The sequence below is a fragment of the Salmo salar genome, chromosome 27 (assembly GCF_965601325.2).
Source record: "Salmo salar chromosome 27, fSalSal1, whole genome shotgun sequence".
NCBI classification, from domain to species: Eukaryota; Metazoa; Chordata; class Actinopteri; order Salmoniformes; family Salmonidae; genus Salmo; species Salmo salar.
In genome coordinates, this window is record NC_138317.1 from 6,821,608 (window position 1) to 6,834,515 (window position 12,908).

The 12,908-nt window shown below is 44.7% G+C and overlaps 1 protein-coding gene across 2 annotated transcripts in view; it reads right to left on the minus strand.

Moving 5' to 3' along the window:
- Window positions 1-986: 986 nt before the first annotated feature.
- The window catches only part of LOC106588247 (histone-lysine N-methyltransferase 2B), a 73,700-nt gene continuing 61,778 nt past the window's right edge, over window positions 987-12,908 (minus strand). For both annotated transcript variants that reach the window (XM_082970334.1, XM_014177065.3), the window contains exons 24-37: window positions 12,688-12,846; window positions 12,343-12,460; window positions 10,816-10,894; window positions 10,378-10,541; window positions 9,987-10,145; window positions 7,288-9,730; window positions 7,020-7,127; window positions 4,904-5,058; window positions 4,618-4,749; window positions 4,140-4,392; window positions 3,802-3,915; window positions 3,616-3,699; window positions 3,357-3,486; window positions 987-3,075 (exon numbers count right to left, since the gene is read on the minus strand). In XM_082970334.1, coding sequence (XP_082826460.1) covers window positions 2,800-3,075; window positions 3,357-3,486; window positions 3,616-3,699; window positions 3,802-3,915; window positions 4,140-4,392; window positions 4,618-4,749; window positions 4,904-5,058; window positions 7,020-7,127; window positions 7,288-9,730; window positions 9,987-10,145; window positions 10,378-10,541; window positions 10,816-10,894; window positions 12,343-12,460; window positions 12,688-12,846 — 4,374 coding nt within the window. In that variant the 3' untranslated portion in view covers window positions 987-2,799. The remainder of the gene's footprint in view (window positions 3,076-3,356; window positions 3,487-3,615; window positions 3,700-3,801; window positions 3,916-4,139; window positions 4,393-4,617; window positions 4,750-4,903; window positions 5,059-7,019; window positions 7,128-7,287; window positions 9,731-9,986; window positions 10,146-10,377; window positions 10,542-10,815; window positions 10,895-12,342; window positions 12,461-12,687; window positions 12,847-12,908) is intronic.

The window sequence follows — 12,908 nt, forward strand, 5'->3', positions numbered from 1 at the left end:
TATGTATGCTGCAATAGCTTGTATGTACCAGGGGGCTAGGGTCAGCTTGTCTTATCTGGTGCACTATGTGACAGCAATCATGCTCACACTAATTTCTCCCCCAATCCCACCCTGCTACCTAACACAATCAGAAAGAGTACATCAAGACAGACAGTAGAGCTTATAACAATCATAAACATAATCATCATTTAAAGTTGTATTGAAACGAATCAAAAACAAATCCCTCACTATCTTTTCTTCAAACCTTTCAAGATCTTTATTAAGCCAAGAACATCATGAATAAAATAAAAAGTGCGTAGAAAAAATGTAACAGGTTTAGAAATGTTGTATACAACTATGTACAGACAAAGTTCGCTTTGTGCCAAGGTAACAGAACCATGTTCAACACGCAGTGAGAGATTAATTTTTTTTTTTTAAATATATTTAAATAATCCTACAGAAATAACACAAACTGCATTTATTCATTACTCTGGGGCAGAGACCCCTTCAAACCCCAACTAAAATCCAAAACATGTAGATTGTGTCCTTTGATGCATGCACAGCCAGCTCAGTGCCTTAAATTGGGTTGCACATTCGAGCCAGCACAGCACCAGTTGGAAACCAAGAGCAAGTTACAATATCCATATTAGCATATGACTTAGAATGAAGCTGGATTGGCCATGCATTCTAAGTGGTATGCTACAGTCAGTGCTTGACTTGGGCTAGAACAAACAGAAACTTGAGTTCCAGCACCTCAAGCACTGGCTGAAGTAGTTATTGTAACAGAGTCCAAACATTATCTTCTCTTGTTTATGTCATGGTGAGCCACAGAGGTAGTACACCCGCGAGGGACAGGGGAGAGGAGTGTCACTGTCAGGTAAGTAGAGGGGAAAACAGAGAAGATAAAGGACGACTAACTGAACATAGACTTTGACCGGGTATTGTACTGTAAGTTTCATGCCCCTGTATTAAAATTAGTGGGTGTTCAGTAGCGAATATAAACCAGGTTAATATTTGACAACACATATTTATTTATTTTCATTAGCATTTTGATTATTCATTTATACCAATATACAACAATACATATACAAATTGGGTTGTAAAATGATAGGGAGGGAGTAGAGTACTATCAAAGCATTTTTCCCCTCACCCCAAACCATATTACTTTCCCCAATATTAAAGTCTGGAAGATCATGAACAAAACAGCACAAAAACAATAGTGAAAAAAAGTATACCTGGCAGACTAAAAACATGTTTCATTATTTCTTTCTAGAGGGGTGCAACAAGATATGTTTTCACAGATCTAAAGCATGGCATTCTAATTTCAAGTACAGGGGAGAAACGAGTGGAGAACATGTTTAAAGGTCGGCTCAGCGATATGATGTAGATACAGAAAGTAAACAGCATAGTGGGTCAATTTCTGCAACAACTAGAGCACTTAAGAACGAGGTTCAACTTTGCCACTGTTTTGGTGCCCTTGCTAACACGCTGTAACCTTGTGAACTGAACTTGTGCACATGTGCAGACACTTTGTTAGATTGAAGTCTTGCTATTCGTGGCAATGTCATTTCGCTGAGGTTACCTTTAATCATGTAGGGATTTCATTAAAAACATAGGTGAAAGCAAACTTTTGGGTAGTTTTCATCAGCACCTTCAAAAAAGAACAATCTGAACCTGCCCCATGCTCATAAGAGTCTCTGGCTATGTCCTAAATGTCACCTTATTCCTTATGGGCCCTGGTCAAAAATAGTGCACTATGTAGGAAATTTGGGATGCAGACTGTTATAATGGTCTCCATAATATCGAAATGGACAATTAAAATATAGCTGCTCTAAAAATGTTTACTGGAGGTGGCTTGGGTCAAAGTAAAAAAATAAAACAGGCTTTTCTTTGTCCAATTAACAGGTCAGTATTGCCTTTTATGTACAGCAACGCTTGCGCTTATGACCATGGAAAATAAGGTGCTTAAATCAGTTGCCTCCACTTGAATGTAGCCTTCTATTGTCATAGCTACAATAACATGGAATTCCTCTTTAAAACAGAGTAATTGACTGATGAGAAACAACTGAAATGAAGTACATAACCAACCACATTTCTGGTCCAAGTGATAAGCACCACAACTGTGGAATATTTAGCTCCATTTTTAGAGGCCATTGGCGACTGAGTCAAGAACGTAGACAAACCAAGCGAGTTGACCATGAGATTGCGTAATGTCACCAGTGTCCGAAATTACTGAGGTCTGAATCAACTGGGTTCCTTGCAGGCCTAGAATAAATGCCTGTAGCTGTAGACATTTTGTCTCAAAAACACTGATAGCTCTTCATACCACAAACGTGTTGTATCATTTGGCGCCCTTTTTGGTTTCTGCGACAGAGGGAGCGGCTCAAGAAGCCCTCTAGGACAGGGTTTTTCGAAACTCGGTCCTGGGGCTCCCCCTGGGTGCACGTTTTGATTTTTGCCCTAGCACTACACAGCTGATTCAAATAACCAACTTATCACTAAGCTTTGATTATTTGAAATCAGCTGTGCAGAGCTGGGGCAAAAACCAAAACGTGCACCCAGGGGGACCCTAGGACCGAGTTTGGAAAACCCTGCTGTAGGATAGAACCAAAAAATGTTCACCAGGCAGTCTTTTAAATTAAAATGCGTCATATCAGTCAGACTTTAAATTAAACTAACTACGGAGGAGGCTCCAATTCATCAGTACTTATTGGCAACACTCCTATCGCCATATCATTGCATTTTCCCTCGTCTCCTGGTCTCTCCATATTCCTCTATGAATTCAAGTACTCCTCCAACGTGGTGTGTTTGGTTGGTCTTTTAGTTGAGGAAGCGGCGGCAGCGCCTGGCGGCACAGTTGCAGTGCAGCTTGCTGCCGTCATCCTCAATGGGGAACTTGTAGTCGTAGGTGAGCTCCTCGCCCCGGTAGATCTTACGCAGGGCGAAGATGACGATGTGCTTGTGGCTGTCCACGAGGATGACACGTGAATAGCAGTTGGGCTCGCACGAGTGATTGATGAAACGGGCGGCGTTGCCGTGCATGGTGGCGTCAACCACATCAAAGTCATCAATGCGGAACATGTAACAGCCGATGCCCTGACGAGGAGATAAGAGGGTTTTAGATAGTACTTTATTGAAAACCCAAAGGGGAAAAGTTTGCACCAGCTATTAAAACACCAATACACAAAAGATACACTAAAAGCCTCACACCATGAATGCATGTTAAAAATCTAAGTGCGCAGATTAAAATGTATCATTGCGAATGGTAAAAATATATTTAGTTATTGAATGGAATTAGATGCATTGCTGTATATTTTGCATTGCTGTATTTTCCTCTGTATTCAACATGATCGGTCCATTGATTGTTGTTGACCAACCTTGCTGTCATAGTACTTCTCTTTCTTGTCTGTGAGAACAGCACGGATGACGTTGCCTGCGTACTCGATCACCATCTCCCCTGCCTCAATGTTCCTCTTGCAGAACAGACCACGTCCATGAATTTCAGACCTAGGATAAGGAAAAGATCAAATAAAGAGTGAAAGAGAAAAATAGTAAGTATGAAGTATTTTACCCTAAAAAACTAAGTAATCATAATACTAATAATATTAGAACGTTTAAAAATAGTTTCTTAGTTACCTGTAAACCCCCACTGCTTCCTTGGAGGTCTTCTCCAGGTGTCTGAAGCGCATGGCCATGGGAAGCTCTGTGCTGGTGGCTCGTCTATGAGATGGGAATATGGAGAATACTGTAGGTTAGAACTTATTTCACTCAGAACAATTAAATGACAGCATTAACTCAATGGTAATTGTGGAGTTGTCTAACCTGGTGGATTTCAGTGGGACGTCATCATCCTCCTCGTCATATGGCGTCGACATGATGTCAGGCAGCTGTCTGTGTTGAGATGCCAAGAAGTTGAACATGTCGAAGGTTGACTTCCTGTGAGGGGACATTGGCAGAGAGGGAATTTGTTTAAATGCAGGAGATGTAGGATTCGGGCTATAACATTCAGATTCAATGACTTTACAAATCTGACAGTAAGCTTCAAAATGAAAATCACCTCAACATTCTATTAAGGGATAACATTATGGTGCTCTTATGGCGAGATGGCTCGGTCCTCAACATACCTATTTTAACCACAGACATCAGTGCTTGGTTCTTACCGTGAGTAGACCTCAGCGCGGGCGCAGCCACTGGGGTTGATGGGCAGCTCGTCGTCAGGGGTGTCGTAGCGATGGAAGCGAAAGCGGTATTGTTTACACCCGGCGGCGCCCTGCAGCTGCTCCAGTAGGAAGATGACAGCGTCGTGGAGCAGGCCCAGAACCCGCGCCCCGCTCACCCCGCCGAGGGGCAAAGCCTTCAGATGGAACCCTGCTCGGGCCTCCAAGACGCCGTCAATCACCGCTCGCCACGCCACTGAGGGAGGGCGAGGCAAGAAAGAAAAAAAAGGATATGAATAAGAAAGTAAAATAATTATAGTGCATAGGGTCATTTCACTGGACTCAGATTAAGCCTAGTCTAGGAGTTAAAAGCCAGTACAACAGATTCTGCATAGAGAACGGTTTTATATACAAATAGGAATAGCTATATCTACAACTATGTAAGTTACAGCTAGTTCCGTAGTTAGGCTGAGATTCTCACCCTCTATGCTGTCTGCCTGTACATGGAAGCCATCGTCGCTGGTGATTTCAAAGCGCAGGTGGGGCTGGTTCCTGTGGGCGAACCTGGTCTTGTCCTGTTTAGGTGGCGGCGTGTCGTCGTCTGAGCTAAAACCTGAGCGGTGTTAAGAATAGGAAGGTTAAGTCAGATTTTATTGATCAGAAATTATAAATATTTTCTATCATTCATAAGACTTCAAATATGGGTTTTTGGTTGAATGGGAAAAAATATAAAATAATCATATGTAAAACCGCTCAAGGTTGCCCACCTGAGTAGGGGCCCCAGTCAGAGAGATCTCCATGGCGCGCGCTGACCCACACGTGGGTTTTCCCATGGATGTTGCTGCTACTCTGAGTGGTGCTGCTGCTGGGTGGACGTAGAGTGCTGTTGGGCTGACGCTCCATCTGAGGTATGGGAGGTGGTCTAGAAGACAGGACACACAGACATGGTGTTATATGAATTAATTAAAACTAAGGTGTAATAGAGTTGAGATACTGCTGTGCTACTGAAGGCTTCTATGGAAAGGGGTGCTCATCTGGGTTGAGTCATTCCAAAAAAGAAATGTGCTGGCGGACCGACTGAAGTCAAAAGACGTCAGCTTTTTTTGTATTAATAAAAGAGCACCTATGTACCCTTGTGGGTCATGGTGGAGACAAAAACAGCTAGGCTAATATGTTTTTTCATTAGTTCCCTCAATATAAAAATGTATTCCCTCAATATAAAAAGTAATTCTTTCAATTTTATTAATCCATTCCCTTAATTTAGGAATTTGTTCCCTTAATCATGTAATTGTCCTCTGAATCGGCATTCTGTCGCCCTCTTCACTCCTTTCCCAGAAATTCAGAAACATGTTGCTGCGTGTGTGTGTGTTTGCATGCGTGTGTGACTGACTAATTTAGCTGCTAGCTAGGCATCTTGCTCGCTATACCTGTATAGCGACTTAGCCAACCAGGCACAGATAGAGCCAGAGCCGCTTTAAACCATCTATGTTCATAACTAAAACTGATAGCTATTTGCTATGTTGCGATGACAGTACGTTCACCTGGATATTAGCCAATTGCCAAGCTAGGATAGGTAGCTAACGAACTCCGCCGGAGTATAGACAGGCTATAGAACAGCTAAGATCATAGAGCAGAGCCAGACGGAATTCCTGCCTAGCGCAGGGATGAGAGCACATCATTGCACCTGTTAACACCGAAGCCTCTTGGAAATTATGCTCAATAAATTCTCATGCCATTCCCTTCTGCCTTTGAGTCACATGCTTGTTAACAATCATAAACACATCCAAGCGCTTGGCTGGTGCCATGTTTTACTGGAGGTATAGCCCTAACTATATGCATGAGGCCAGTGAAACACTGTTGCAGGGATGAGAGGTGTGCAAAATGGACAATGTTCATGTTGTATAAGTGGCATGAATCGGAGTTTGCACAAAGTGTATTTGGTTTGCATCATTCAGTTATGACTGCTAGCAAGGCTCCAGGCTTTTCAGGCTATTGAAATTACTTTGCCTAATTAATGGGTTTTGCACACCATTATTTGCCCCTATGAAAACACAAACTGGAAATAAGCTGTTGAATGGTCAGTGATCATCACCACGTGAAGCATGTAATTAACTAAATATAATTACATTTAGGCTGAAGTATGTTATCTGCCAAGTGGGAATAGGACTGTGGTAGGCCTACATAAGGAGAATGCCATTCTTACAAGCCTAGGCTACACAAATCCTCAAGGAGTCAGGAGTAGCTTATCATTTGAACCATCATTTATCAAGTCAGTCATGGTTCTGAAAGGGGACTAAAAAGGCAGTAAAAGAGTGAGGTTCATATTCAAACAAAAATAAAATCTTTGTTGAAACAAGCATTTCGCTGCACTTACGATAGCATCTGTAAATCTGTGTACGCAACTAATAAACTTTGATTAGATTCATTTCAAGCCCAGATTGAAGTAGAATTCAATGAGCTCTGATCAATTCATGATAAGGACATGTGCTCGAATCTGCAGGGGAGAGCCAAGGGAACAAATTAAACAATTGAGGGAATGGATTAATAAAATTGAGGGAGCAACTTTTGATATTCAGGGAGAAAAAAATAAATTGAGGGAATACATTTTTATATTGAGGGAAGGAATAAAATCCCCAGAGGGAACGAATAAAAACCCCCAGAGGGAACGAATAAAAACCCCCAGAGGGAACGAATAAAACCCCCTGAGGGAACGAATAAAACCCCAGAGGGAACGGATTAGTCTAGCTGTACTTTTCCTTCACCATGACCACTAAGGCTCTCCGTACCTATGCATTATAAAATTATTTGGGGATTTAAAATGAACCTTGCAGTGTGTATTTCTGGCATCCATCTTGCTACGGTCACATTTCAGAAGAAACTAACCTGATATTCTCAGGTTCTGGTGGTGGGATGACCTTGAGCTCAACTTTCTCCTGGTCCAGATCCAGCACATCTTTCATTGTTGGGGCTTTGATTCGAACGCCACTATTTCTGTGTGAAGAAAACAGTGACTCTTAGTCAGTAGAAATCTATCAATCAATATCTTTAATTGTCCAAATTGGAAAATGTGTAGTGCAATCAGGGTTACAACATTAAAAAGTTAAAGAAGAAACAATAAATCTCATATCGTAGATATGGTACTCTGCCTTACCTGCTGCCATCTAGGTCATCCACGTCACTAGAGGGCAACTGAGGGAGGAAATCAGTCTTGCATTTCTTCTTGCCGGGACGCTCAGCGACGGAGGACACTCTCTTAACGCGGACCTGGGACTGGGACTCGGGTACGATGGCCGGCTCGTGACGGAGCATCTGTCCAGGAGCGGCAGAGATGGCTACAGGGGACTGGAGTTTGTTGAGGAAAGGGTGGACCTGGAACTGGGATGGGCTCAGCTGAGATGGGCTCACCCTGAGGATATTAGGCCGTATCCGAGAGGGCTCACGATGAGTAGCCATGGCTCTGTCTAAAATAGCTTGGGCCTGGTTGCCGGGCACAGAGACGCACTTGACCCTCACTGGTTTTGCTCCACTCGTCACAGGCATGGCTTGGACCAGCACTCGCCCATCATGCAAACTCTGTGGGGCCCTGATCAGGAGATTGGTGTTGCTTGCTGGTGTGATGTTTCTGTTAGAGATGGTGGTTGATGTGGTGGTGTTGTTTCTGTTAGTGGTGATGAGATGTGAACTATGAAAGACTGTTGTCCGTGGTGAGGGTGATGATGTAGAGGGTACGACCACAACCTGGGGAAGTGCCCGCGGCAGGGCACCACTGCTGTGGATCATCTTGGCGATCTGGCTGATGCGGCTGTAGGAAGGAGAACTGGTGCTGACCGTCTGGAAGGTGTTGGTATTTGGATCTTTCATCAGAATCTGACCTTGACGGTTGACAAGCAGAACTTGCGGGGACGGGGCTGAGTTGGAGGCACCAGACAGAATAGTGGCCGTCAGCTGCTGCTGAGCTTCTTGTCTGGGGGTGGCCAAGCGGATAGCGATAGCTCTGCCCCTAGTGGCCCCTGTCTGTAAGGGTATAGAGTTCATGCCGTTTATTACAAACGGGGTCGGGAAGGCGGTGGAGGGGACTGTCCTTGGAACGGTTCGAACAACGATGGGTGGGGAAGAGGAGGCTACATTCAGAGGCAGAGCAGGTGCAGAAGGTAGGGAGACCCTGATGATTTTCTTCTGTGTTGGTGTGGGTTTAGGAGGAATAGTTTTCATGCTCACAGGACTAGGGCGTTGCATGACTTTGATGGTTTTTACAGGATGTTTTGTGTTGGGTTTGGGTTTGGGTTCCGGCTCGAAGTCTGGGTCTCCCATTTCGTCGTCCACTCCAACGAGAGAATCTGTAGAGGAGCCAGAGCTGTCACTATCGCTGTCATCAAGAGCTGCTTTTTTATTATTAGCCAGGTACACTCTGGTGCCGTCGTCAGCTGAAACAAAATGGCCACTACTTGGGTCCAGAAGAACCTCATTCTGGGATTCCGTTTGGTCAGAGTCCATCAGAACCTCCTCTTCAATAGACATGTCGTTATTTGGGTCACAGGTTTCAAACACTTCTTGACTGTCAGCCCCCTGAGCTTCCCCACTCTTCCCCTCTTCCTGAGTTTCTTCCTGATCGCCGGTAGCCTCACTCGAGTCACTCTCAGAGCCATTATCCGCTCCGTCAAGCTGAGCAATGGACTGAGACGTAGGAAGTGGTGGGGGGAGGGGGAGACCTTCCTGCCCTGAGTCCTTGGAGGCTTCGCACACCACCGTACGAGAGAACTTCAAGTAGTGATCCATGTCCTCGTCTGAGGAACCGTTCTCCAGATCATCTTTAGAGGCCATGGCTTTGGTGAATACTGGAGCCTTGTTGTTGGCGTCCATGTTGTCCCTACCCTGAGTCTGGGTCTCCTCCTCTAGTGCCTCCTCCTCTTCCATATCTCCTCCACCTGTATGGGACCCTCCACAGTGAAGCGCCACAGTCTCATTCAGCAAGGCCTCGTCAAACTCCAGCTTGGCGTTTAGCACTGAGGCCACCGCCACGTCTGCGTCCGCCACGTCGAATGTTGTGAAGGGCAAGTCCTGATCCGACATCAGGGGGCCGATGTCTGTGTCTTCCTCCATGTTATTTGCTGTCAATGTGATCCCGTTTGAGGGTGCCACCACTGCTTTCTCTGGCTCAGATGAAGCTAAGAAGTATTGTGGCACCTCAGCGGACACTGGAGTTCGGATTTTGAATGGCTGTCTGATCCTGGAGGAGTGGCGGAAGGCCAGATGGAGGTTGGAGGGGGGGCTGCCGGCGGCGCCAGGCCGCAGGGAGAAAGGGTGGGTAAGACTGGAGGGGGACAAGGGAGGGGAGCCCCAGCTGGAGGAGCCAGCGAGAGGTCGTACTTGCCGAGGGGAACTCAGGAGGTTTTCGCTGGTTCTGGGAGGGCAACTGAAGGGGAGGGACCTGGGGTGGAGGGTGCCCCCTGAACGGAGCGTCATTGGTCCCGCGAGGCCGTCGGTGGGGGAGGAGGAGTCCCCTGAGTGGCAGCTCAGAGACAGGCGACGTGGCCGGCGGGTATCGTCCAGGTCTCTGAGAGTCAAGATGTGGTGGGATTTGGACATGGCACTCCCTAGAGAGAAGAGGATCACCAGTCAGTGTCATGGCAGAAAAGTAATATTAACATTTTACATTGAGGTCATTTAGCAAACTCTCTTATCATAAGGGACTTCGTTTATTCAATTTAAGGTTGCTAGGTAAGACAACATATCATATTGAGTAAAAACATTCCTCAATAAAGCAGATATTTCACTGTTAACTGACTTAGATATGAAACTAATATAAACTGGTATTGATATCAAACTTAATGTCTAAGGGAGTGGTGTTACCTGGGGAGGGAAGAGGTCGAGATGTTCCTCCTGCTGGTCTCCTGGTTTGTGAGTAACTAGGGGTTTTGGCCCCAGGCTCCTGTTTCAGGGGAGACGGGGTTGTGCTGGGAGATACCTCAATGGGCGGAGGACTCATCACAGGCTCTGGAATATCCATTTCTGGTCAAGGAACAAAAAAGGAGCATTATTTACTTTTGAGAATTAGTAGATTGTCCCTTTTGAATAGAAAATATTGTACGATCCCCATGTACTTAAGTTGTTATACTTATCCTTCTGTTATTTATTTCAATAGAAAATAAACAAATATAAAATAGGGGACATCAAGGTTATCCATTGTAGTGCTCCACCCTACTACCAGATAGGGGCAGGTTAGGTGTATGGGTTTCCTGACCTTGATAGTAGCTGGGGCTGTGGGCTATGGTTCGGTTCTCCTCCTGGTCCCACCACAGTGGTTCCCCTGGCTTCTCTGGGAGTGGAGAACACACCTCTGTCACCTTAAAGGTGTACTTACAGCGCCGACGAGGGTCCACTGTGCTCCAGTACAGCCGAGAGCACCTGGACGGAGGAAGAGGGAGGGAGGGGAAGGAGAAGAGGAAAAAGGTGAGTAAAGTAAAATATATAAACAACCCAATATCCTTCTAAAATTAACTCGAGGGAAGCTATCCTACAAAGTAACTCAGGAGTTTTATACGGCCATTAATTTCTTATATTAACAGTATATTAAATTAGACAATGACAACCCTGATTACATAATTCAGATATGGATTATTCAACAGGAATCAAAATGGATGCTGTCGATGTCTGGTCACGTGGATTATTGGCCACTTACTGATAGCCCACAGGACACAACCTCGCTCCATTGGCTGATAGTTCAGTCAGCACACCCAGCCTGTTGATCTGCAGAGAGCCTGGATATAGAAGGAGACAGATGGATAGTTTCAGAGGGTTTCACATGTAAAAAGGGGAATGATTGTTGGCAGTAATATAAATCCCTTACTGGCCATACTTTTACAGCATATGGGTCACACCTTCCAAATCAAAAGTAGAGAGCGCATTGACATAGGCTTTGTTCCCAATCTCACCCTATTCCCTATGTAGTGCACTACTTTTGACCAGAGCCCGGGGCTCTTGTTAACCCTTTACACTCATACCCGTATATGGGTTGAAAATGATATGTTCCTACATTGGAACGAAGTGGCTATAAAGTAACATGCTATACGTCAGAGCTCAGGGTCTCTGCTTTACAGGTTTTGACTGACAGCAGTTCTGAACTTGAGCACTGCGTGCAACAAGAGGTTTTGCTGTAAATTAAGAGGACTATGTGTTTTGAAAGATGAGACGTAGAGGATTAAAATAAATACCGCTTTTGTGTCATACAAGCAAGTCTTAATGTGCACTTCACATTTCCATATAAACTCATGAAATGTACAGAGTCAACGTTTACGACCACTATGTTTGATGTATGTTTGATGACATGGCGTTTTACCCTGGCTTGTCCTTAACCAAATGAGCCGTTTTCTGTATTGTGAAGCAAATTTGCAGCGGACCACGCATCTGAATGCACTCCTGACTCCATTCTATGCGCACCAAAATTACGATCTGCTTCTCTGAGTTGCCTTGTGAAAGCTTAACACTAAGATCTAGCTAGTCATGTTGATAATAGAACAAGCATTCAAATGACCCAGATAGCAATTTATAATGGACAGTTTTTGGATTGCATAAACAACAGTAACTATGTGACGGCAGGGATGCAGAGCTGTGTTCCAAACAAAACAACTACAAGTGTGTTTGCTCTAGTTCCTCAACGGCACAGCTAGAAGAGCTCAAAAAAAGCACCTTATAGTTGACTCTTCTTTAAGTCATAAATGTGCCTTGAATTTTCTAAGGAACTGTGTACACTTTGGAGGTGTGGCCACTTGGAGACACCAGTTTAACCTCACTCAAACCCTTGGCATTTTTTTGTCTTATGTTGAACCTACCCCAAATTTTGAAAGAATATTCATATTAAGTTACTGAACGTATCCATAGTATTTTGAGATTTCGTTATCAACAAATGTGGCGAAAAGTACAGTAACTGTAAAATGCACATAATATCAACAGTGTAATGTTTGGATTCAGTCTTGTGTTAGGTGAACTGCAGTGTCCTCATTTTTAGTCTAATAATCTGCCCATAATCTCCAAACTGTTCCCTTTTAATTGCTACCATGGTTATGCATATGCTTTCCATATTTCTTCTGTAAGTAAAAAATATTTCAATTTATCCCCATCCATATAGGCCAATTCCCACGAGTGTAAAGGGTTAAAAGTACTGCACTACATAGGGAATAGGGTGCCGTTGGGGATGTACCATACACACCAATGGTCATATTTATAGACTCTGGCTCCAGGCCAGTCAGAAACTTCCGACGGAGGCTGATCCCTTCGAAGTCCACGTAGACCCGCCGGAGAACTTCGAACCCATTCCCAGACACCATCTGGAGAAGAGGGGAAACGGGAGCGTAAATCCTGAGCAGTAGGTGTATGGGTGTGTCCTGAGACATAACATTGGCCCTAATGCTACACAATAAGTCACCAGGTGTGAAGTTTGAATGCTGCTGACAAGTCACAGTGAAAGTGGTGGTGCTCAAGGTTGGAAAGACAACTATATGTTTGTTTATGTGTGTGTGTGTGTTCCTCATTAGCCCATATATAAAAGGTTCACCTTCTCACTGACGAGGTCGCGGTGCCTGGAGCAGAAGACCTTCCTGTCCTCCTGGAAGAAACAGTTGCGGGCACGGGCGCACATGAAGTGGTAGTTACTCTGACAGGACGAGAGACAGCAGCCCACTGTCGCCCCCGCCTGGCCACAACGCTCACAGCGCTGTAGGGAAGGAAGGTGGAATGAGTGCAAGGAGAGGAAAGAAAACAATGAATGAGAAAGAC